The 23,976-nt window shown below is 34.9% G+C and overlaps 1 protein-coding gene across 3 annotated transcripts in view; it reads right to left on the reverse strand.

The window, feature by feature from the left end:
- Positions 1 to 1,028: 1,028 nt before the first annotated feature.
- The window catches only part of PSMD14 (proteasome 26S subunit, non-ATPase 14), a 111,161-nt gene continuing 88,213 nt past the window's right edge, over positions 1,029 to 23,976 (reverse strand). For all 3 annotated transcript variants that reach the window (XM_010368002.1, XM_030916643.1, XM_030916642.1), the window contains 4 exons: positions 22,193 to 22,267; positions 17,721 to 17,846; positions 3,846 to 3,908; positions 1,029 to 1,442 (listed from right to left, as the gene is read on the reverse strand). In XM_010368002.1, coding sequence (XP_010366304.1) covers positions 1,344 to 1,442; positions 3,846 to 3,908; positions 17,721 to 17,846; positions 22,193 to 22,267 — 363 coding nt within the window. In that variant the 3' untranslated portion in view covers positions 1,029 to 1,343. The remainder of the gene's footprint in view (positions 1,443 to 3,845; positions 3,909 to 17,720; positions 17,847 to 22,192; positions 22,268 to 23,976) is intronic.

Here is a 23,976-nt window from a genome sequence, read left to right on the forward strand (position 1 = left end):
CATATTACATGTCCTACATAAAATGTACTGTCACTATATCTGAAACAATAAACCACAGGACAAGCAAGAAATGCTCAGAATACTTCTTACTCCACCAAAAAAGATATTGTGAAACATACTGGGAATTTAAGCCATTTCTACTTTCAGTTTCTGGTAACTTCACTAGGCAACCAATAAGAGCCTAGACTTGTTCCAGTAGGACAGTAATTTGATCTATCACAGCACTCATAACAGTTCTACTAGGTTAAGTTAAATTCCAAGTCCCCATGTAAAACCTTCCTTTAATGAAGCCTCAGTAATAATACTCTCACCATATTTTCACAAACAAGGGTGCAGACTAGAATTAGATCTTTGTCTCTGTATCTTTTGCCATACTCCTTGGTATAATCAGTATGGCTCTGAACCGTAAGTAATAACAGGGGCAGTTACTTTTGTACATCACATTAGAAGTTGGTATTAGCCATTTTTTTTCTCTATTAGAAAACTGAGTAGTCCTAATTTAGAAAAGATGAGACCAAACAATAACAAAATTATTGCTTATAAGCTTATATTAACCTCACATTATGACTACTTTTCTCATTTTGCTTTTTAGACATTATATACTTTCTGTGGTTATTTTAGATAAAAGTCCAGTAGAGTTTGCAGTAGCCAGTTCCCAGTTTCAAAACTGTTGGTAGAAATGTACTTTTTTAAAACATGATAAAGTCTAAATTAAAATTGCTCCCTTTTCTTTGTAAATGTACTCCTCCAAAATCCTAGAAGTATGTTTATAAGATAGTGAGTATACAATATTTAGCTTATGACAAATGCTAACAAAATGTCAACATTTTTTTCTGAGTTACTAATTAGGTAGCCACTCATTAATGGAAATCATTATATATTTGTGAAATTTTGTTATCACACTGATGTTTTACGTGTTATAAGATCTTAAAATGCAAAGGGAAACATATCTTTGTGTGAGATTTCTCGACCACTGTCAAACGTTATTCCATCAATCCCACCCATTGCCAAAAAGACCTCAGGAGGCATAGATTGTAAATGTATTTTATTTTGTAAGTAACAATCAAAATATATTTGTGCTACTGATTTTTTCAAATATTAAATGGGATCTTAACAAAATTTGTCCACTTTGATGTACTCATGTATAACTTTAGAATCTGCAAAGACCCTGACTAAAGAAACAAGTAATTGCACAACTGAGACTGAAGGTGTTACGGTGCTGCAAATGATGCCAGATGTCTTACATTTAGCCAAGTACACCTTCAGAGGTCCCTTGATTTTGAGCATTAGGAACAACAGAGGAATATACACTGAAAGCATCATTAATAGCGTTTTTCGTTGCTTTATTTAAATACGACAGTATCCAACATAGCTGCTAAACACTGGACAATATTTGAGGTCATAAGTACATCCACATGTTCCTCCAAATGACGTTTGGGGTCCTGAAAGAGCAAAAATAAGGAAAGAGAAAACAGAACCATATTATTGGTAGATAAATTACTCAAATTTTTTTCAGTAGCTGATGAAACTGGTAAAGAAAGCCAGAACTAACTTAAATATTTTACAATTTAACTTTACTAGTATATTGTTATATTCTTAGAATTTCTAAATCAATTAAGTTAAGTAGCTAATAAAATAATAGATTACACAATGAAAGCTTGATTTACACAATGCAATGACTGTGTACCAGAGATTTTTATAAGGAGTAACAAGGAATTCTATACAGCTTACAATCATCTGATTTTTTTAAAGTTCATTTATATATGTCTACCTGTCTGCATATATGTGTATATTCTCTACCATTCATATATCTTGAATGTCTGAGGGAATGCTTAATTCAAAGCGGACATACCAATGGGTAAGAGTTCAGTGTGAATTCTCAGCACTTCTTCTATGTTTTATAATAGCAAAAATCAGAATTCTGTACAATCTTAATCTTTCAAGAGTAGTGCTTTAAATGATTCAGAAAATATTCTTGGATCAAAAGTTGCTGTTTGTAGTTGAAGAATTTAAATACAATTTGGATCAATTCTAAAATGTTAAGAATGTTTTATGTAGCTATTCTGAAAAAAAATGTATCATCGAAAATTATATAGGTACAATCCTTTAACTTAAACCCGATCGTATCTATTTTTGAAATAGACTGAGTTAAAAAGGAGGCTTAAAATTGTATTGTAATAAAGGAATTTAAATTAAAATGCTTAGTATGTATTTATGTTTTAGGTGGAATTAAGTATTTGAGCAAAATTTGAAAGTTTTGAAATAAGGAATATATATTATGCACAATAGAAAAATTATTTAAAGGATTATATTCTTACGATTATTGTTAAAATACCCAAGACTCCTAACTTTAAACAAATGTTCATTATTGGAATTATTTCTTGGCCGTGCTTTTCTAACCCTTATTTTAATACACTGTTTTTTAAAACAACCCAGAGATACAACATGTTACAAACAATTTCAAGTGACTAGACTACAATATATTTTTTATTTCAGAAATAAGTCTCAGGGCATTTTAGGTGAAAAAGACTGAGAAACACTAGCAGGAGAAAAAAAGATATTGGTTTAATTCCATTATAGACAGTTTTGTTTTTGCCACGCAGTAGGCCAAACCAGTGAGGTAATAACTATATTTTTAAAAATGACTCTGATGATTATTAAACTTTGCCAATTACATATTTTTCAGTTTCATTTTTTATTTAGACCTTTTATTTGCTGCTTTAAATCTGTATCAAGAAACTATGGCCTCGGAAAGACATTTATTCAAAAAACAGTTACTGAATTCTATAAAGTATAAGGCTCCAAGTTGGTGATCTAGTATTATGATTAAAATAAGTAGTGGAAAGATAACAAGGGTGGTATCACATAAGATGAGAAAACAAAATGAACTGTATTTCATTTTGCTTTTTGGGGGTATTTGTTTTTAAATTATAATACTCAGAAGGTAGTGAAATTTGATTTTCTCATTTAACACATATGATAAAGTCAGACCTTTGCCCCTACTGCTCTGTTGGAGTAATTCATTTTATAGTGAATTGGTAACATGCTTCCCTCAGTTATCTATTACTTCTTGTGGCAGCTGGGTGATTCTTAGAGATTTCCCATCCAAGAATGGTCCTGGCCCAAACCTATATAGCTTGTGAGATGTGATGGGATCAGAGCATATGGTAGGATGGCTGAAAGCAAAGACAGCTTAGTGTCTTGCATCTGAAATATCAAGATTCTGCCAACATCAGCAATATGATAACCATGTTCCATGAAATGGGGAAAAAATGTAATCGACATTCTTTAAAAAACATTCTAATTAATCTGTAGATTCCTTTAATTGGTTGGTGTCTTCCCCCACCCTCAGATAATAGAGACTAAAATATATATTTCATCTTAGAAAAGTGAAAGAGCAAATACTTAAAGCCCTTTCTCTTCACTCAGTGTAACCCAATAAGGCTCTAACCTTTCTCAGGAATATTACCTACATATTGATATAGTACATAATTAACAAAACTTGTTACATACGAAATAAATCTACCCTATTATCTTTTCTATTATCTTATTTATCTGTAGATTAAAATAATGCTTGAAAAATTAATTCAGAACACAAATGTCCTAATTTGTTCCTAGTAAATTATTTTCACTGAAGATAGTATCTCATAGGTATTTGTGATTTACTTCTCTATAGAACCTGACATCAAATAAATTTAGTGACCTTTACAATTAGTATCACATTTACATGACAGAAGAAAAATGTAGAGTGGACAGGAAAAAAATTATACAGGCCCTAAAACAGTTTTAACTCTATAAGAACATGCTATTATGCAACTGCATAACTTATTAACAGTATACCTCACCTGCTTGCCAACATTCTTTATTGCCAGCTGTTCAGGTGTCATCTTATCTTCTTCTTCTACAGCCTGTGAATGAAACACAAAGGACAGAGTTTAAAATTATAAATTCTCTATTCCCACTGCAGGATAATCACCAAAAATAATGATGACCAGAATTTTCATTCATAGAACTTTTATTCAAAGAATTTACCGAATAAAATTATGCTAAACTTCATAATAACCTTCAGGGCAATAAAAACTATCAGCAGCATCATTTTGAAAACAGACAAGAAATACACAGAAAGTACTGAAAATATCAAACAGGATCACTAAATGGTTGTGTTGACCATTTGCAACACAAATTGACCATTACTGAATTCTTCAGGAGATGGGAGATGGAAGTACCTGAGGTGGCACTTATGGCACTGTGGTACTAACTAATTCTGTTCTGTTGCCCTCTCCTTTTCCTATTTGCACAGTTCTTTCCCAGTTTCCCATTTCTCTGTCTCCTTTTTTATCAATCCAGCCTGCCCATAACTTCAGTATCTATTTAACTATCAATAGCACTTAGGATCAAAGGATCTACTGACTTTTGATCCACTAAACAAATCACATGGGTTTCTCTCTTAGTAATTTCACATCTTTAAATCTCTAAAAGTAATACATGTATTCAGAAAAAAATCTGAAACTACTCCACATGAGTGATCTTTAGTAACCATGAAGAAATTGTCATTTGAAGTTTTCAACAAAAAATTACCTGAACTAAAAACCAAATATAATCAAAATTAAATTAACCCAAACAATACATGAAAACCACTTTCCACTACTTTCAAAGTTAGCTACAAACTCTTCTATGTATGATCATAACTTTCTGGCAGAGTAATTCTGAAATAATTATAACATTTAGATTAGCTACCACTACTGCCCTCCTCTCCCAATAATGGCACCAATATAAAACCTCTTTATTGAGAATTTCACACATAAGAAATCTTAACAGTTTGGGTATGTTATGGCCTGAAGACAAAACTCTGTATCAGGTGAACTTTTAGTCTGTGATTTATTCATAGCATCTGATAAATTGAAAAAACAAGAAAATTTAAGGATCACTAACCTTAAGAAATGCCAACACAGCGTTTACCACAAAAAGAGTTACAAAAGCGGGTGAGATGGTGGTGGCAGAAAGCAGGGAACCAAAATCCCAGTGAGCGTTAGATTTGGATACTCTGAACTTTATAGTCTCACAGCTGCCAAATTTCTTCATGTGCGAACAATGAACATGTAGGAAATGTAATCATCAGACATTCCCCATAAACTGGGAAGTTTGGCTGCATTTCACACCTTCTTAATAGTTTTGTAAACAGAGAACTTGAAAATGAGCAAAGATGGCAAGTGTCTAATTTTATAAATGGACAAACTATCTAGAGAATTTTCCCCAGTAGAACCTGCCTAAAGAGAAAAGATAGTGAATAGGTATTGTATCTACTGATTATCAGAGGATACTTATTTACAACACATTATTAGGAAATGCATTTATGACTCATAAGCCCAAAAGAAGAAAAAGTAAAAGTTAGGAACATGCCAAATCTAGAAATCCCTAGACAGAGAATATGCTCATTTTCAGAGTCAGATGTCACTCTATTATTTTCAGTTATAAAAGTATTTCCTAACTGGGAAACGGCTCTCCTACTATTCAATGTTTTACATAAATGGAAACATTGACAAAACGTATTAAGAATATTTTTCTAAATTTCACAAATTGTGACACTATATTTTATTGACTTAAAAGCATTTAGATGAATGGAACAATTCACTAAGTTTGTACTACATACCCATTCAGTGTTAGTTGTTCTACATACATGCCAACAACAGTACTTACTACAGTATTGGAAGGAGGCAAAAATTTTGGAATTTGGCTCAAAATACCAATCCATGTACAAAACAGTTATTAGGGAATATTGTGGAATATTGCAAACAACAAAGATGGTAGATAGACAACGAACGATGAAGGTCAAAAAGCACTTGAAGTATTGATCTTATTTGAAAAGTTAAATAGGTATAAAAAGCGCTAACTCAAATTTTAAAAATCTTTTACATCATTTACCCACTTTACCAATTAGTTTTTCCATTCCCAATAATTAAAAGAGAGAGTTCACAAACTCTTTGAGAAGTACAGATGGTAAAAAGTACTCCCAGCCATAGATGCCATCTGGGAAATGAGGAGCAGCTGTAGATTTAGGCATATACTAAGGTTGCAAACCCCCATAACAAAAGAGTAAGCATATCTCTTCGATTCTAAGATATTCCAAATCAAATGCCTAAATATTTTCTCTATCTACCCAAGTTACCTGTATCTCATCTACCATCTGAGCAAGACCAGTTTGTCTTCATTCACAGTTCTAATCTGGCTAGTCACCAGGAAAAATGTAAGAAATGGTTGCAGCAGAAACAAATGAAATTCAGGCACAGGCAGTGTCCTCACTAGGGAACTTCTGTGTTTATGGCAACTTCTGTGATTTGGCGTCAAATTTTGCTTTTGCATTTGTGCTCTTCGGTTTACTCAACCAACAAAAAAGCACTGAAAATGTTTGTGGCTATTCACACTAGAAACGTTTTTAACAGTTTATCAACAAAGACCCCCAGATGGCTATCCCATCATGCACGGTCTGCACAGTTCTAAGAAATCCTTGGAATTTGGTCTGTTATGTGATCATAATCCCCTCCAATGTACCCCCTATCTTACAGAGGCTTTTACTAAACCCATTAACCTCATTCTCTTTTTTCTGCTAATATTCTTATATAGACAATCTGTATCTCAAATTCCATCACTTTATTTACCCTTTTACAAACACTGATGGGATCTTTGGCACTTCACTAACACTCTTAAGGATCTACAGGAGGTCAATTCCAATGGACTTTTTTTTTTTTTTTAACTTTCTGAACATACTTAGAGCTACTCCAACATCTGTTTTCTCTTCTATTCCCTTAGCCTTTGCTTTTGCCACCCTGTCTCTTATTCCACATCATGCTTCTTTCACTATTCCTTTGGTTTCTTTTTCCCACATTAACATGTTAACCTTGTTCACACTATAACATGCCATGATCCCATTTAAATATCTTTTTAATATCACCATTACGGCAATTTTTATATAAGACAGCACAAACTGCTAAAATGGCATATACTAATTTTTCACTATTAAGCAATCAACGCATAACTGCTAGTGGATTTCAAGACAATGTATTTTACTTCTTTCATGATTTTTAAAGTATTGACTATATAAACAACATCATGTGTTACGGGATTGAGAATAAGTTTAAAGCACTGGCTTTGATAAAACATACTTAGGAAAGCAAAATTAACAAACATTTAGCAATTAGAAAACTGAGAAGGTATAAGAGGCTTACATACGGAGATATTAAAACTAGCTTTTCTACTACCATCACTAATTAAACATCAATATAGGCATGATTTTTACAAATATTAATTTACTGAATCCTTAAAACATCTCAATAAAGAAGTTAATCTACACTTCATATGTTAATTCCAGCAAAATTTCTAACATACAAGGAATTTTTCAAACTCTTCTTGATCTCAAGGAGCTCACATTTGGGCTTTACTTGCCCATAAATCTCAAATCATAATGCAGTGTGAAACATACAAAAAAGGAGTGTGCACAAAGCACGATAGTGACATAGGGGTTAAGTAAATGTATCTAACTTTTTCTTGTGCATCACCTGAGGAAAGAGAGGGAGAGTCAGGGTGAGAGCACAAAGAATGCATTAGGGAGTAACACATCATGTGATACTTAGTAGTAATAGGGAAAGGGAAAAACCATGAGAGAATGGCTGGATGTGGAAGAAAAGCAAGAGAGTTGAGTCCAAAGTTTCAGACCTACATGATGCCTAGAAAAATGAGTGTCAGTTATAACCTAATTGGTAGAGGGAATGGTCATGAAAAAGTAGAAAGTAAGGTAGGCAATACTGCTTACTCTTGAACAGCAGCATATGAAGTAATGAAGTGGAAAGGTCTCAAACAGTGGAGATGATAATACATTTCAAATGAGAGGAAATGAAGAGATTTCAAAGTTGTTGGCATTGCTAAACTATGAAAACAGACTTTTAAAGAAAGGTATAAAAACAGAACAGCAGAAAGGCAAGGGCTGAATCTTAGAAATGCTCATAGCAAAGGCAGCAAAGCTAGCTAGCAAAGGCAGCAGAGTGTGTAGTTGCCAAAAAGTCAGGAGAACCATGGGACTGTATGGCCATGGAAGTAAAAAGAAGAGACTTCAGAAGTTCAAAAGTGTGATGTGAAGGCAAGAGGACAAGGAAAATAACTGAAAGAGATGCAAGACTCAGTGCACTAAGAAAATAAATCATTCATCTCTTTTAACAAGCTGGAAACAGCACATCGTTATCAGCACTGTACTCTGTCATGAAAAGGTTATGACTCTGAGAACACTGGAGGTAGGCGGAAGGAAATGATCAATGATGTAGGAGGTTATATTTATCCAGTTAGCATTAAGGAAGGGAGGGGGCAAAGGGTGCCATGATAGAGAACAGTTGAAGATTAGAAAGAAAGGTGCCCCTTAGAGGACATTGCATTTCCTTAAATTTTAGTTTATATTACGTTAATATTAGTTAATAACAGTGCTTATGATTGGCCACTTAATAAAGTTACATTTTTGGTAGAAAAATACAAGTATAGCATAATTTCATTCATTTAACAAATACTTATTGAGCATCTACCATTTATCTGGCAGTGTACTGAAGATAAAATGAGACAATATCTGAATTCACAGAGCTTATAGACTAGCTGTAAAAACCAGGAAATTAAAAAGTAGTAATTAGGCTGGGCATAGTGGCTCACAACTGTTCAATCTCAGCTACCCAGGAGGCTGAGAGGGGAGCATCACTTGAGGCCAAGAGGTTGAGACCACCTTGGGAAACACATCAGGACTTTGTCTCTTAAAAAAAAAAAAAAAGAAAAAATAGCCAGGCATAGTGGTGAGTGCTTGGAGTCCTAGCTACTCAGGAGGCTGAGGCAAGAGGACTGCTTGAACTCAGGAGGTCAAGACTACAGTGAGATATGATGGTATCATGCAGCCCACCTGGGCAACAGAGCAAGACCTGGTCCCTTAAAAAAAAATTAAATTCATTTGATAGAAGAACAAAGTTCTATTGGCAAATAAAGAAGGAGTAAATAGCACTCTTGGTGGTATGGTGAGGTCCTCAAAAGTGAGAAAGGGTTAAGCTGAGAATTGAATGAAAAGAAGGAGTTGGGATGGGGATATATTGGTAAGGAGTGCTTCAGGCCAGGAAGCAAGAAAAAACATTGCAAGTTAGAAGAACTGCAAATTACTCAGTATTTCAACAACATAAGAGTGATAAGAAATAAAGCTACAGAGGCAAGCAGGAGCCAAATGGGGTTTGGACTTCATTCTAAGGCAATGAGAAGTCAGTCATCAAAGGCTTTTTTTTTTTTTTTTTTTTTTTTTTGAGATGGAGTCTCGCTCTGTTGCCCAGGCTGGAGTGCAGTGGCACTATCTCAGCTCACTGCAAGCTCCGCCTCCCAGGTTTACGCCATTCTCCTGCCTCAGCCTCCCGAGTAGCTGGGATTACAGGCGCCCGCCACCACGCCTGGCTAGTTTTTTGTATTTTTTAGTAGAGACGGAGGTTTCACCATGTTAGCCAGGATGGTCTCGATCTCCTGAGCTCGTGATCGGCCCGTCTCGGCCTCCCAAAGTGCTGGGATTACAGGCTTGAGCCACCGCGCCTGGCCCATCAAAGGGTTTTTAAAAGCAAGGTAGTGACATGAACGAATCTGCATTTTAAAAAATGAGGTACATTTCACATAACATAAAATTAACCATTTTAAAGTGTACCATTCAGTCACATTTAGTGCCCCAATCACCTGTATTCCATCACCCCAAAGGAAAACCTAGTACCCATTAAGCTGTTACTTCCCCATTCCCGCCTTGCCCAAGTCCCTGGCAACCACATATCTATTTTCTGTCTCTATGGATTTACCTAGTCTGGTTTTTTCATATAAATTGAATCATATAATATGTGGCCTTTTGCATCTGTCTTAACTTACCATGTTTTCGAGATCCATCCATGTAGTAGCATGTATCAGCACTCCATTCCTTTTTATGACTGAGTAGTAGTACGTTGTCCGTATAAATCACAATTTGTTTATCCACTCATCTACTGACAGACATTTGGATTGTCTCCAACTTTAGCTAATGTGAATAGTGCTATGAACATTCGTATACATGCTTTTTGTTTGAATACCGATTTTCAGTTCTTTTGAGTATATACTTATGAGCAGAATTGCTGGGTCATATGGGAACTGTATGTTTAACCTTTTGAGGAACCTGTTTTCAACAGTGGCTCTACCATTTTATATCTCCACTAGTAATTTCTTCATACCCTTGGCAACACTTGTTATTTTTCACTGTTTTGATTATAGCCATTGTGGTTTTGATTTGCATTTTTCTAATGACTAATAATATTGATTGAACATCTTTTTTATGTGTTTGTAACCATTTGCATATCTTCTCTGGGAAATTTCTATCCAAGTCCTTGCCTAATTTTGTACTGGATTGCCTTTTTGTTGCTGCATTGCAAGAGTTCTTTATGGTTTCTTTCTTTTTTTTTTTCCCCCTATGTTGCCCAGGTCTTGAACTCCCAGGCTCAAGTGATGATCCTCTCCTCCTTTAGCCTCCCAAAGTGCTGGGCTTACAGGCATGTGCCACCACACATGCCTTTCTATTTTCTAGATATTAGACCTTTATCAGATATCTGATTTGCAAAAATGTTCTCCCACTCTGTAGGTTGTCTTTTCTCTTTTTTCAATAGTTTTCTTTGATGCATGACCAATATGCATTTTAGAAAGATCATTCTACAGAATGGAAAATAGATTTGAATGGGAAAAACTGGAGATGCAAGGAAACCAATGAGGAGGTAAGGCGATGGAAGTGGCAACGCAAAGAAGCAGATTAACTCAAGAATTTAGTCGGAATGGTTTACTGATTGAGTAGATGTGAGAAAAAGAGAGAGGAGTCAAGAATAATATTAATAACATCAGAAGTGGTTGCAGCCATCATTTTATTAAATGCCTATCATGTGCCATATGCTTCACATATATCACAATCTTTAACCTAATTTTAGAGATAAGGAAACAGTTCAGAAACGCTGACTTGCCTATAGCCATACACGCAATAAGCAATGAAACTGTGGCTTAATCACAGTCCTATGTGTCTCCAAAGACCTCAAAGAAACATTCATGGCAATTGGGGAAATCATTACTTTTCACTGATACAACTTGAATAATAATAATAATAATGTCAAATGCATGATTTATTAAGTGGCCCTAAACAACATAGATGCTTCATAAAAATTTCACAGAGAATTCAATTTCAAAATGTAATTACATGAAATAGAGATGAACAATAAAGATCATACATGTATGTGCACACATGCTTGTGTGTGTCTACGTGTGCATGTAAGAGAAACTGTAGTTAAGGTTGTTGGAAAACATTTCTATGGCAGAATCTGATAGTCACCTTCTTAATGTCCATCTTCCCCTTCTTCTGTAACATAACCCTGATTTTACTAAATGTATCAATGATCCCAGCTAAAATACCACATTGCATAAACTTTCTTGCAGCTAGTTGTGTCCATTTAACTACGTCCTGCCAAATGAGATATACAGTTGACCCTTGAACAAATGGGGATGAGGGTTATGGGGGCTAACCCATCACAGGTGAAAATCTGTGTGTCACTTAACTATTAATAGCCTACTGTTGACTGAAAGCCTTACTGATAATATAGTTAATACATATTTTGTATGTTATATACATTATATACTATATTGTTACAACAATGTAAGCTAGAGAAAAGAGTATGTTATTAGGAAAAGTGTAGGGAAAAGAAAATACATTTACAGTACCATACTTATTTATCAATAAAATAAGTTTACATTATCTGTTTACAAGGTGAATTATCTGTCTGAAATGGCAGGCAACAGCAGCTGGGGACCTCAATCTATAGTACATATCAAGCAATTCAACCTTCTCAACTGAGCATGGGGCCATGTACAACTGCGTTTGTATGTATACATTTTGACAATTTTTTATTTTATAATGTGTATAGTTTATGGTAGCAAATGATAAAACAGACTAGTGTCTCCTATATTTTATGCATTTGTGACATGCCTTTTTTTTTTTTTTTTTTTTTCAATATTTCTGGGCTGCCAGGTGCTGTGGCTCATGCCTGTAATCCCAGCACTTTGGGAGGCCAAGGCAGGCAGATTGCTGGAGCTCAGGAGTTCAAGACCAGCCTAGGCAAATAGTGAAACCCCATCTCTACAAAAAATTGGCCAGGCATGACGGCACATGCCTGTAGTCCCAGCTACTCGGGGGGCTAAGGCAGGAGGATTGCGTGAGCCCAAGAGGTGGAAGCTACAGTGAACCATGATCATGCTATTGCACTCCAGACTAAGTGACAGAGTGAGACCTTGTCTTTAATAATAATAATAATAATAATTCTGGGCTATGCAGTTTGTCTGAGGTGTTTTTCAAATTGTTGTACATCTCAAAAAAAATTCTAATATATTTATGAGAAAAATCCATGTATATATTTGAATCTATACAGTTCAAATCCATATAGTTCCAGGGTCGGTTGTAATCAGGAGTGCTGTGTGGAACTTATGCAAAGGATCCTGAAAGGAAACTGATTTATCCCCTTTTGCCCTTTTTTCTCTTCCTGTTGCATGAAACTTAGATGAGTGGCTGAAGCTATTGCAATCACAATGAATCATGAGGTGACCTAAAGGAAGAAGGCCAACACAAGGAAAGTAGAGCGGAAAGACAGAATGAACCTGGGTCTCCAATGTCTTTGAAGTTTTATATTGGCCTTGAAATATGAGACATACCTTTCTACCTTGTTTAAGCCATTGTTATTTTGAGCTAACACAACCTTACATATAAGTATTACTTGCTTAAAGCAAAAACTGAAAATAATTCAGGCGTTACATAAAGTATAGAGTTTCCTGCCTTACACATACTGCTACCAACACAATATGTTGACATATATGCAACATAGAGATACTTTTGAAAAAGGGAGAGAAGATAACATGATAGGAATTATTTTCACATTGTTATACAATTTAATTTTGTACATCTAACAGCAGATTGTAGATATTTCTCTTAGTTTTTGTGAAATTTTATTTTTCATAATAAATCCTCTACAGAGAACATGTTGTTTAAAGAGTTATATGCACTTAAAACTGAAAGATGGCCTCCAAAAATGTTCTATCAATTACTTTCCCACTACTGCTATATTTTCCTAAAAAATTCTTTTTAATTTAAAAAGAAAAAAAAATTTCTACTTATTTTAACTTTTTTTTGACTACTTAAAAAGGCTAGAACTTTTCCATGTTTATATACCATTTGTCTTTTTTTGCAGTGAGTTTTCTCTTTTGCTCAACTTATTTAAAAAAAAGTATTTTATAGGCCAAGGCTACAAATTGGGTACAGTGTATACTGCTCAAGGGATGGGTGCACCAAAATCTCACAAATCGGCATTAAAGAACTTACTCATGGAACCAAACACCACTTGTTCCTCAGTAACTTACAGAAATAAAAAACAAAAATAAAATAAATATTTTATAGGAATTCTCTGAGTATTATGCATTTTTGGGTACCAGCTCACTCTGTGTTATAAGTAAAAATATTTTCTCCCATTCTGACTCATAACAAACAATAAATGCTGTTGTTATTTTATGAAGATAAACTTTAACGTCACGTTATCAAATTTTTCAAAGCTCACATTAATATTCTTACTAGAATTATAGTAACTTTTGGGAAGCCTGACAGCAGCTTTACAATACTAAGTCTTCCCATTTGGAAACATGGTATGTCCCAATTTATTTACAGATGTTTTTCATTTTCTTCACATAAGTCATACACACTTACACATTTACATTTCTTGTGATGGTTAATTCCTGAATATTTTATAATTTCAGATGCTACTGTAACTGATTTGCCTATTTTTCGACTGTTTTCAGTTTATATAACTGTGTTTACCAACTACATAATTGTTGATTAAAACAGTTCTAAGTTTTCTAAGTTAATTCTTAGATTTTTATGTTTGATTGCAAACACATTCTATTACATCCAAATAATAATAATAATAATCTTACCTCTTTTCCCCAATATTTATATCTGTTGTTTTTATCATATTGTACTACCAAATGAGGTATCACTATTTAGTATAGCTACTGTATTAAACCAAATGTAATTGTATATTTACAGATTTCATATGTAAGCATATAAAAGAAATATTCAAACTTTCTTTCAGGTTACTAAGTAGGTCAATATTTCCACCTGAACAGTAAACTGTCAGATCTCAGAATTTATAGCACTACATGCTTGGGGAAAAAAAGGTAAATTTTTGTTTCTATGCTATTCTTAAAATGTTCTTCGCAATTCATTTTTTCACCTGCACATTCATTTACAAGTATGTAATCAAACATTATCAAAATTTAAAAAAAAATAGCAAATGCATCTTGGCACGAATAAATTAGGAGACATGGAAAAACAGAACTGTGGGTGTTGTGGTTCAGTAATTAGAAAAAATCAAATGACTAATAATAATCAAGCAGAATTTGTGTGGAATTCAGACTTGAAACTGAAAACTTGCGACATAAGAATTTAATTATTTTCTAACCTTCTTTTACTTTAGGACCTAACTGGCATCCAACAGTAATTACCTTAGCTTAAAACACCAACCAATTAAAAAGAATACTATGAAGAATTGGTAGCATGGGCCTTTCTTTTTATATTTTAAGTGTTACTAAAAAAACCCACCGTATTTCTTTCAATCACAGAGGGAATTACATTCCCAAATTTGGACTCTTTCATATCACAGCTTACACATTGTTTTCATTTTATAACCAAACCTTACAAGTTTTTGAGTACTACAGAGATTTTTTAAAACTGTAAAATAGGAAAAACTTCTGTAGATGGGCAGCAGTAACCATAAATAGGTTATTTCCTGGCAGTGGTACCAATACAAATTTACTTAAACGTGTAATGTTACAGAGAAATGAAAACCATTCCTACAGTCTGCTGAATAATTACTTAAGTCATAACTTTTTTACTTATAAAAGGTTAACTATTTAAAATATGGTAAGTGATTTATTTCTCTTTATCTAATCTCCACAGCATGAAAACATACACTAGAAAGGTAAGAAATATTTTCCCTACGATCTAGCATTAATGGGGATTTCCAGTTGAAACACTATAATCAGGGCATTCTTTTCAAAGCCAACCCTAATTCTGCTGGGATTTCATTTGTATGGGCCCATCAACTTTATTTTAAAGCTTAGTTCTCTCAAAAGTCTTGTTGTTACACTTGGTAAATTTTATACACTGTCTCTTGGATAAAATATATTTTTAAGATGTATTTATTTTTAAAAGGGAAATATTATGTTTTGGTGTAATAACTAACAACAATCTTAACTATGATCCTGAAATCTTGAGCTCTAGCCCTTACTAATTCCTAGTCCCACATTTCTAATTGCTTCCTTAAAAATAAACTCTTTACCTCCTTCCTCAATCCTTCTACTTGTACCTAAATTGAAAATGCTGGTGGTACTACCATACTACTAGTCACCCAGGCAGGTAACTTTGAATTCCTCTTTGATTCCTCCTCCTCCTTTTACTTCGTCTATCCAACCAGTACCATGCTTTATTTATTTGCCTATTGATACCTCCATTCCCACTGCTACCATGGTAATAATACAGACTCTTTGTATCTTTTGTTTGGGTAGTAGCAAGCTCCTCTTAAACAGACTCTCCATTTCAATCTTCTCTTACAGCATTCCTTCTATACTGTTGTGAAATTATGTTTCTAAAGTCAGGTTCTAAGCATATCATGCCTCTGATCAAAAATAACTCTTAGGCCAGGCACGGTGGCTCACTCCTGTAATCCCAGCACTTTGGGAGGCCAAGGCGGGTCGATAACCTGAGGTCAGGAGTTTGAGACCAGCCATGGACAACATGGTGAAACTCCGTCTCTACTAAAAGATATAAAAATTAGCCAGGTGTTGCAGCGGGCACCTGTAATCCCAGCTACTTGGGAGGCTGAAGCAGGATAATCTCTTGAACCCTGCAGACAGATGTTGCAGTGAGCCGAGATCGCACCACTACACTCCAGTCTGGGTGACAGAGCAAGATTCCATCTCACAAAACAAACAAAACAAAAAACTCCTCAAAAAAACCTCTTATCCTGACATCCCAAGTGCTGTTATTTGACTTCAAAAACTTTTTAAAACTTAATTCCCCACTGCTCACCTTCATGTACTATGCATACTAGCCAAGCATATTGTTTCCTAAACATGTCCTGTATCTTTTTTTCTCCCCAACACCTCCCCAACCCACCCCGCTCCACCCAAACCTCACATACCTGGTAACCACAATTCTACTCTCTACTTCCATGAGTTCAACTTTTTTAGATTTCACATATAAGTGAGATGATGTGGTACTTGGCTTTCAATACCTGGCTTATTTCACTTAAAATAATGCCTTTCAGGTTTATCCATGTTGTCATAAATGACAGGATTTCCTTTTTTTTAATGGCTGAATAGTATTCCATTGTATGTATATCTACATACCACATCTTCTTTATTCCTCTGTTGATTGACACTTAGGTTGACTCCATATCTTGGGTACTATGAATAATGCTCCAATGAACATGGGAGTCTATACATCTCTTCAACATACTGATTTCATTTCCTTTGGATGTGCAACCAGTGGTGGGATTGCAGGATCTGTTCTATGCCTTTTCTATCTCCTAGCCCTTGCCTGTGATGTTTATTTTGTCTAGGGTAACATTTCTTTGTATGTTCAAGTCTTACTTATGCTTTAAGGCCTAGTTCGATTGTTGTTTATCTGTAAGACAGCAACCTGGGTGTTGGCCAGCTTCAAAGTCAGAGCCTCTGAACTCCTACAGGGCTTCCCATGGTCTTCTCTATGGTAGTATTTCCTAATGTCTAATTTCAAGAGTATACAAATCTCCTGAAGAACTTGTTAAAGTGTAGATTTTGAGCCAGTAGGTCTGAAAGTCTGCATTTCTAACAAGATCCTAGGTGATGCTGATATAGCTGGTCTGTAGACAATCTGAATATGAAGGTGTTATGGTACAGACTGATTTTTAACTAATGTGCTGATTATTTAGAAGCTTGTCTAACTGTTCCTGTTTTCCTATAAATAAAGCAAGGATTCTTTTTTTTTACTATAACTTGTATAAGAGATGTTCAATAAATATTTGTTAATGTAACACTGCATAATGTATAAATGTGTATTTTCAGATTGCAGGTTTTCAACCCATTAATGAGTTGCAATCTATATGTATACATGTATGATATGCCTGGCACATTAGATTTTTAATAAATAATCATTAAATGAAAAATAGAAATGTTCATAATATAAATTATACACAGCAAGTAGTAAGTGCTGTTAATCGTTATCTGTATCCCCTTACTCCCTGTCCCCTTCAAGAGAAACATACCTTAAATAATGAAGAGATTTCAAATATGCAACTGTATTACATGGTCTTCAACAGGAGTTGAAAAACTATAGCCCATGGGACAAATCTGGCTAGCTGCTTGTTTTAATAGAACCCAAACACATTCATTCCTTTACATACTGTGTAAGGCTGCCTTTGCATTACAAAGGCAAGGGTGAGTAGTTGCAGACCAGATGAACTGCAAAGCAAATATTTACTATTTTATTTACAAAAAAGGCTTCTCTATTTTTAATTACTTATACAATGCTTGGCATCTAATCATATGTATTCCAAAGATTATAAAGAACAAATGGTGGAAGTAACTTTTACCTTATTGTAATTCTTGGCTAATTCCAACATCTCTTTTACCACTGATTCATTGTGTTTACAGTGTTCACTGTAGTCCTGAAGTGTCAAACCTTCCATCCAACTCTTCTTATGCAAATTTAGCAACATCTAAAAAATAAAGAAAAAGTAATTCTTTTTCTGCCTTGAGGATACCCCCTTCATTGTTTAGAGAGAGAAAAAAAAAAAACATTTTGACTTAATGGTTTAAATTTAATTTTATTAATTCAAATAAACTCCAATTAGAATGCTCCTATATTTATATTAATATAACCTAAGGAGTACTCCAACACCAAGGCCTTTGCATTTGCTGTCCTTCTACCTAGAAGGCTATTCTCATCTTTGCATAACTTGCCTTCCTCTCTTCCTTATAGATAGATGTCTTCCCTAACAACACTATACCTAAAATAGTCGCACTACACTACCTTAAACAAAAAAATCTTTCTTCCCTTAACCTGCTGTATTACTTGTGTAACGCTTACAAAGACCTGAAATTTTTGTTTACTTGTTTACTGCATTTCTCTCCCACTAAAGGGAAATCAAGAAGGCAGGGACTTTGCCCTATTCATTTCAAGACCACTAGGGTCTATATTCTAGAACAATACCTAATAATAGCTCAATAAACATCTGATGAATGAATGACATTCATATTAATATTACACAAAGTATCTCTAATTTTTCATATAGCCTAGCTTTCCAATGCCAAGATAACAAAGATAAATGCCCCATTTACTGAGTGACCTTGTGTCAATCTTTCTGATCCTCAGTTTAGAGATCTGTGAATTAAGGGCTTGTATTAGGTAATCTCAAAGTTTCCTTCACATTCTGGTATTCCATCTATAACTTCCTTATTGTCAGGATGAAAAGCCATGAAGCTGAGAATAAAAGATTTATCTAGGCTGGTCACAGTGGCTCATGCCTGTAATCCCAGCACTTTAGGAAGTCAAGGCGGGCGAATCAGTTGAGGTCAGGAATTCAAGACCAGCCTGGTTAAAATGGTGAAAGCCCCACACTGGGTCCTATTGTGGGGAGGGGGAAGCGGGGAAGGATAGCATTAGGAGATATACCTAATGTAAATGACGAGTTAATGGGTGCAGCACACCAACATGGCACATGTATACATATGTAACAAACCTGCACGTTGTGCACATGTACCCTAGAACTTAAAGTATAATAATAATTTTTTAAAAAGGCGTTCTTGAACCACAAACAACAGCATGAGCCATCTGTGCCTTAAGGACATGCTCCTACTGCAGAAAACTAGCCAAGCCCATCCCTTTATTTTAGCCCATCCCTTCATTTCCTATAAGGGATACTTTTAGTTAATCGAACATCTGTAGAAACAATGCTAATGACTGCCTTGCTGTTAATAAATACGTGGGCAAATCTCTGTTCATGGCTCTCAGCTCTGAAGGCTATGAGACCACTGATCTCCCACTTCATACCTCTAAAACAAAACAAAACAAAACAAAAAATGGTGAAAGCCCGTCACTACTAAAAACACAAAAATTAGCTGGGTGTGGTGGCACACGCCTGTAATCTCAGCTGCTTGGGAGGCTGAGGCAGAAGAATCACTTGGACCCGGGAGACAGAGGTTGCAGTGAGCTGAGATCACGCCACTACACTCCAGCCTGGGTGAGAGTGAGTGAGACTCCAAAAAAAAAAAAAAAAATCTCGTGTGCAATCACACCAGCAAATTGGGGTTGGACCCTATATTAGTGAGCATGAAACTAAACACCTTAGTTCAACGTTTCTCAAATTGGACTTACAATTCTGAGTACTTATTTTTAGAAGTTTTTAAGTTTTCAGGTTTATATTTTAAGACACTTTTTCTTAAAGTCCTACCCTACAAATTTTCTTCAATTGAAGACTGTCATTAAATAAGCTTTCCCCTTTGGATGATTCACAAAACTGTGAAAAGTAAAAGAAAAAAAATGATGGCTATAAAATGACTGTTGTTTTGTCAATAGAACTGTTATACTTTAAATGAGATCCCTGACCCATGAGAATCTGAAGATATACTTGAAGATATATGGGGGTTTAGTTTAGAAAAATTATCCTACTTGCTTAGAAGTTTACAGCTATTTGTGGTACAAATTTTATCGTATATTGGAAAATAAGCTGCCTGTCAAAATCACCTATAAGGTTTTTCAAGATACAAAACTCCTCCATTCCCTTCCTTTGGTTCCGAAGGCACTAATTATCCCATTTTCTTACTGTGGCTCCAGGGGCAAAGAGAGTATGCCAAAAAAAATTAGGAAAACCCTCCACAGATGATTTCAGTTTCTTTGATTGCTTCCTAGCTTCTCCACTGATACCGTTCTAGAAAATACATGTTTGGGAAATGTGGATGCTGCTACAACTACCTATGCTATATAGCCACCTATAATTAAGTGTTGAGACTTAAGATTTCCCTACCACTTCAAAAGCAAACAAAGACAGTTCCCAAGGAGCAGCAGGATATTCCTATCATACCTGGACAAGGATTCCCTTGTGACCCTCAAGTAAGGCTTGGGGTTAAATATACAAGTTGTCTGGATAAGAGTAAAGGCAGAGCTTTTGTTACCAAGAAGGCAGTTTAACAGCTAAACTGAGCTATTAAGAACATAAACATAACATTAAGTAATTTATGTAAGTGCTTATATATTTGCTGTTTATGCCAAGGAAAATGGCTAAGTTTATGAGATACTCCCCAAAAAAAGAGAAAGAAAAAATTGATGTAATTAGCTAGACATTTCCGAATAGATGGGTGTCAGATAGCAGTCTGATAAAATATTTATATTCTGAATGAATTTTGTTTGTACCTGAGTGGTGCCATTTTTCACAGCCTGTACTCATTCCATGTAAAATTAAAAATAAGTGTTAAAAATATACTTAATCAACTAAATCTATCACAGCAGAAGTAAACTGTGGTACACAGGCAGGAATTAGAAGACAGCTTTATAGGATCCCCTCAGGCCAAGGCAGAAGTAGTTCCCCACTCCCCTCACTCACTACATGCTCAAGCACTGGGCCCTTCAGATGAGTTTATAAGTGGATTTCACCTTTTAAAACTCTAGTTTATCAAACTTAAAAAAAACAAAATTAGAATTCTTATTTCAAAGAAAATCTTATATTGCATATCCTCCCCCCCAGTATATAGATTAGATGAAAAATGGACGTGATCTGGTTGAAAGAGGGGGTAAGCGTGGAGAGCCCAGCTCACTCCATCCGCCACTTGCCGTGTACCAGAATCCCCATCTAAGACACCTTGGTGAGAAACAGTTTGGGCTAGATAGAATGATCTTATTTGCTACTGATTACTTACCACTTTCAGACTTGAGAGTGGTCTCACTAACCAAAACTTACTAGCTATCAATCAACAATAAACTCAGTGTTCTTTTAAAAAATGCTTTTAACTTTCTCAGAGAGAAATACAAGAAACTAATTAGGTGGATGACTAATTGTAATAGTAAAGAGGGGGAAAGTGGTTCAGATTGTAATATCAAAAAACAACAGGCAGAGTTAAATACTTGGCATTAGTTGAGAGAAAAACTGTACTAGAAATAATCCTAAAATAGTGGAAACAAATGAGAATGCTAATTCATCAAAATGTCAGGTAATGTTAAAAACTAATCAAACTTGAAAACTGGTATAAAATGGGATAAGAATCTAGTACAAATTATCTGAAAACCCTGTAACTGTTTCTCTGACTCACTTTTAGTTTTCCTTAGAGTAAACATGGTATGTTTTCTAAAAGCACTAGGCTGGGTGCAATGGCTCATGCTAATGATCCCAGCACTTTAGAAGGCTGAGGTGAGAGGATCACTTGAGCACAGGACTGTGTTCAAGACCAACCTGAGCAACAAAGCAAGAGTCCGTTTCTACCTCCCACCCACCACCCAAAAAACAGCCAGGTGTGGTGGTGCATGCCGATAGTCCCAGCTACTCGGGAGGCTGTAGAGTGAGGATCCCTTGAACCTGAAAGTTTGAGGCTGCAGCCTGCCGTGATCACACCATTGCACCGAAGTCTGGGAGACAGAACAAGACCCTCTCTCTTAAAACAAACAAACAAACAAAAAGACACAACTGCAGTTTAAGTCATTCCTCTAAAATTTATAGAGCAATATATTTACTAATTTAATTACAAAAGGCCTTTTTCTTGAAGAAGATAAGTTAATCAGAAAATCATAGAACTAAAAGAAATATTTTTATGATTTATCATAAAACCAAAGTGGAGTGTTTGATTTATTTCCTACTTCCTCTCCCACTTCAGCACCTACCAATAAGGTAAAATGTGTCTTTAAATAGTCCAATAAAATATTCCTTTATTTTGTGCTGCAATTCATCAATAATGGAGTAATATTTGGAAACACTGAAAGAGGTCAAAAATTCAAATTTAAATCACATTCCAGGTAATAGTTTAAATGGTTTGAAAAAGACTTTTCTCCTCCTATAAGATAAAAATTTAAACTTACCTTCTGTTCCAGTTCATTTTTCCGATAGTTAATAGTAATGGAGTAATAATGTCTGTTTAGTCCATGAATTAATGCCTAGATAGATAAACGATTTTTAAAAGGACAAATTACTATTTTTCACCTAATAAAAATGTTTGAAACTGTTGATATTCTTACATAACACCTGTACCATCCTCTAATAAAGGCATTTTATTTTAAGTAAATTAAGACAAAATTAAAGTATTTTTCTTAGCTACAAGTTTAAACCTAAGGTTTAGAGGAATGGGTTACACATTCTTCAAAGCATGATATGGAGGAGCACAAATTAAGCAGTTTCAGTAGCCTTGCTCAGTCAGAGATAAGGTTTGATCTTATCGTAAGCTAAGTTTATAAATCATTCATAATCTATTAAATCTAACTTTATGATATCTAGGGGGCTCATGGGTATTTCAAATGAAAAGCCTAGAAAGCTACAATAACACAACTGTTTCTTTACCCACATTAATCTGGAGTTCCCCTTTTCCTCATTCAGTTATGATTAATTCAAATAATTATGTTATGCATGTCTCCAAATTAACAATGTGGATTTTGGTCTTTACTGGGTCTGTCTAGCTAATGCTCTTATCCAGTGACATGCAGTCTCACTAACCAGAATTTTTTTCACCTCACTCTATTTCCAAGGTGAACAGTCCAATCATAATAAAATCTTAAGCTAACGGCATGGCTTTATTAAGAAACAATAATCCCGGATGTCCTGAAATCAATTCACAACTGCCCCCATATCTAACTCTAACAACATCAACTGTTCAAATGAGGTTCAACAGTATTGTGGTGGACCTAAAGGACCCTCTGGCAGCCTAGAAAATCATTAAAGTACAGAAATACACCTTTAGGGATATTTTTAACAAGTATAAAAACAAAAAGGACTTTGGAGTTAACCCTCAGGAATCTAAAGACAAAAGCTAACCAAAATAATCACCACTTCTCTAACTAATGGACTTTTACAATGTAGGTCTAAAGATGTCACCGAGGTAGAGGAAGAAGGGGTAAAAAAGAGAACATTTAATGAGCAGCTAGTATCTGCTTTACACATTAAATCTTCTAATCTTCACAGTACTGTAAGGTAGGGCAATTCAATTTGTATTCTGACAGATGAAAATAAAATGCAGGGTCAGGCTCAGTGGCTCAAGCCTGTAATCCCAGCACTGGATCACTTGAGCCCAAGAGTTCAAGACCAGCCTGGACAACAGCAAGACCCCATCTCTATAAAAAACAAAAACAACAAAAAAGAAAGAAAATAAGACACATATATTAATTTGTCCAAGTTTATAGCTAGTAAAAGGCTAGATGGGGATCTGAACCTAGTTCATTCTTATTCCATAGCCTATGTTCTTTCTAACATACTATGCTACAATGCATGTCAGGAAATTCTTGGATTAAGTCTATGTACTTTAAGGATCAGGATGAAACAAAGCATTATGTTAATTTTTAAGCTTTGCTAGCAAAAATCACTCCAATGAGTATGAAAATATTTTAGATGAGTACTTTAACAATAGATTCTTATCACCAATGTCTTTTATAAAAGTGAGCTATGAAATTCCATAGGAAGCAGTGACTGATTGTAAAGTACCAAGAGTATATATTAAATCCTTATTCATTTCAATAATCATCAGGAGCAATGAATTAAATTTCAGTGCATAAAAATGCTATTCTGTACAGATCAAAAAGTAGAAGTGATCAGGGCTTCCTTTAATCTGTGCTATTTGTGTACATTAGGAGATGAATCATCCTGGTAGAGAATTAGA

This window comes from Rhinopithecus roxellana, chromosome 14 (assembly GCF_007565055.1).
Source record: "Rhinopithecus roxellana isolate Shanxi Qingling chromosome 14, ASM756505v1, whole genome shotgun sequence".
Classification (NCBI taxonomy): Eukaryota; Metazoa; Chordata; class Mammalia; order Primates; family Cercopithecidae; genus Rhinopithecus; species Rhinopithecus roxellana.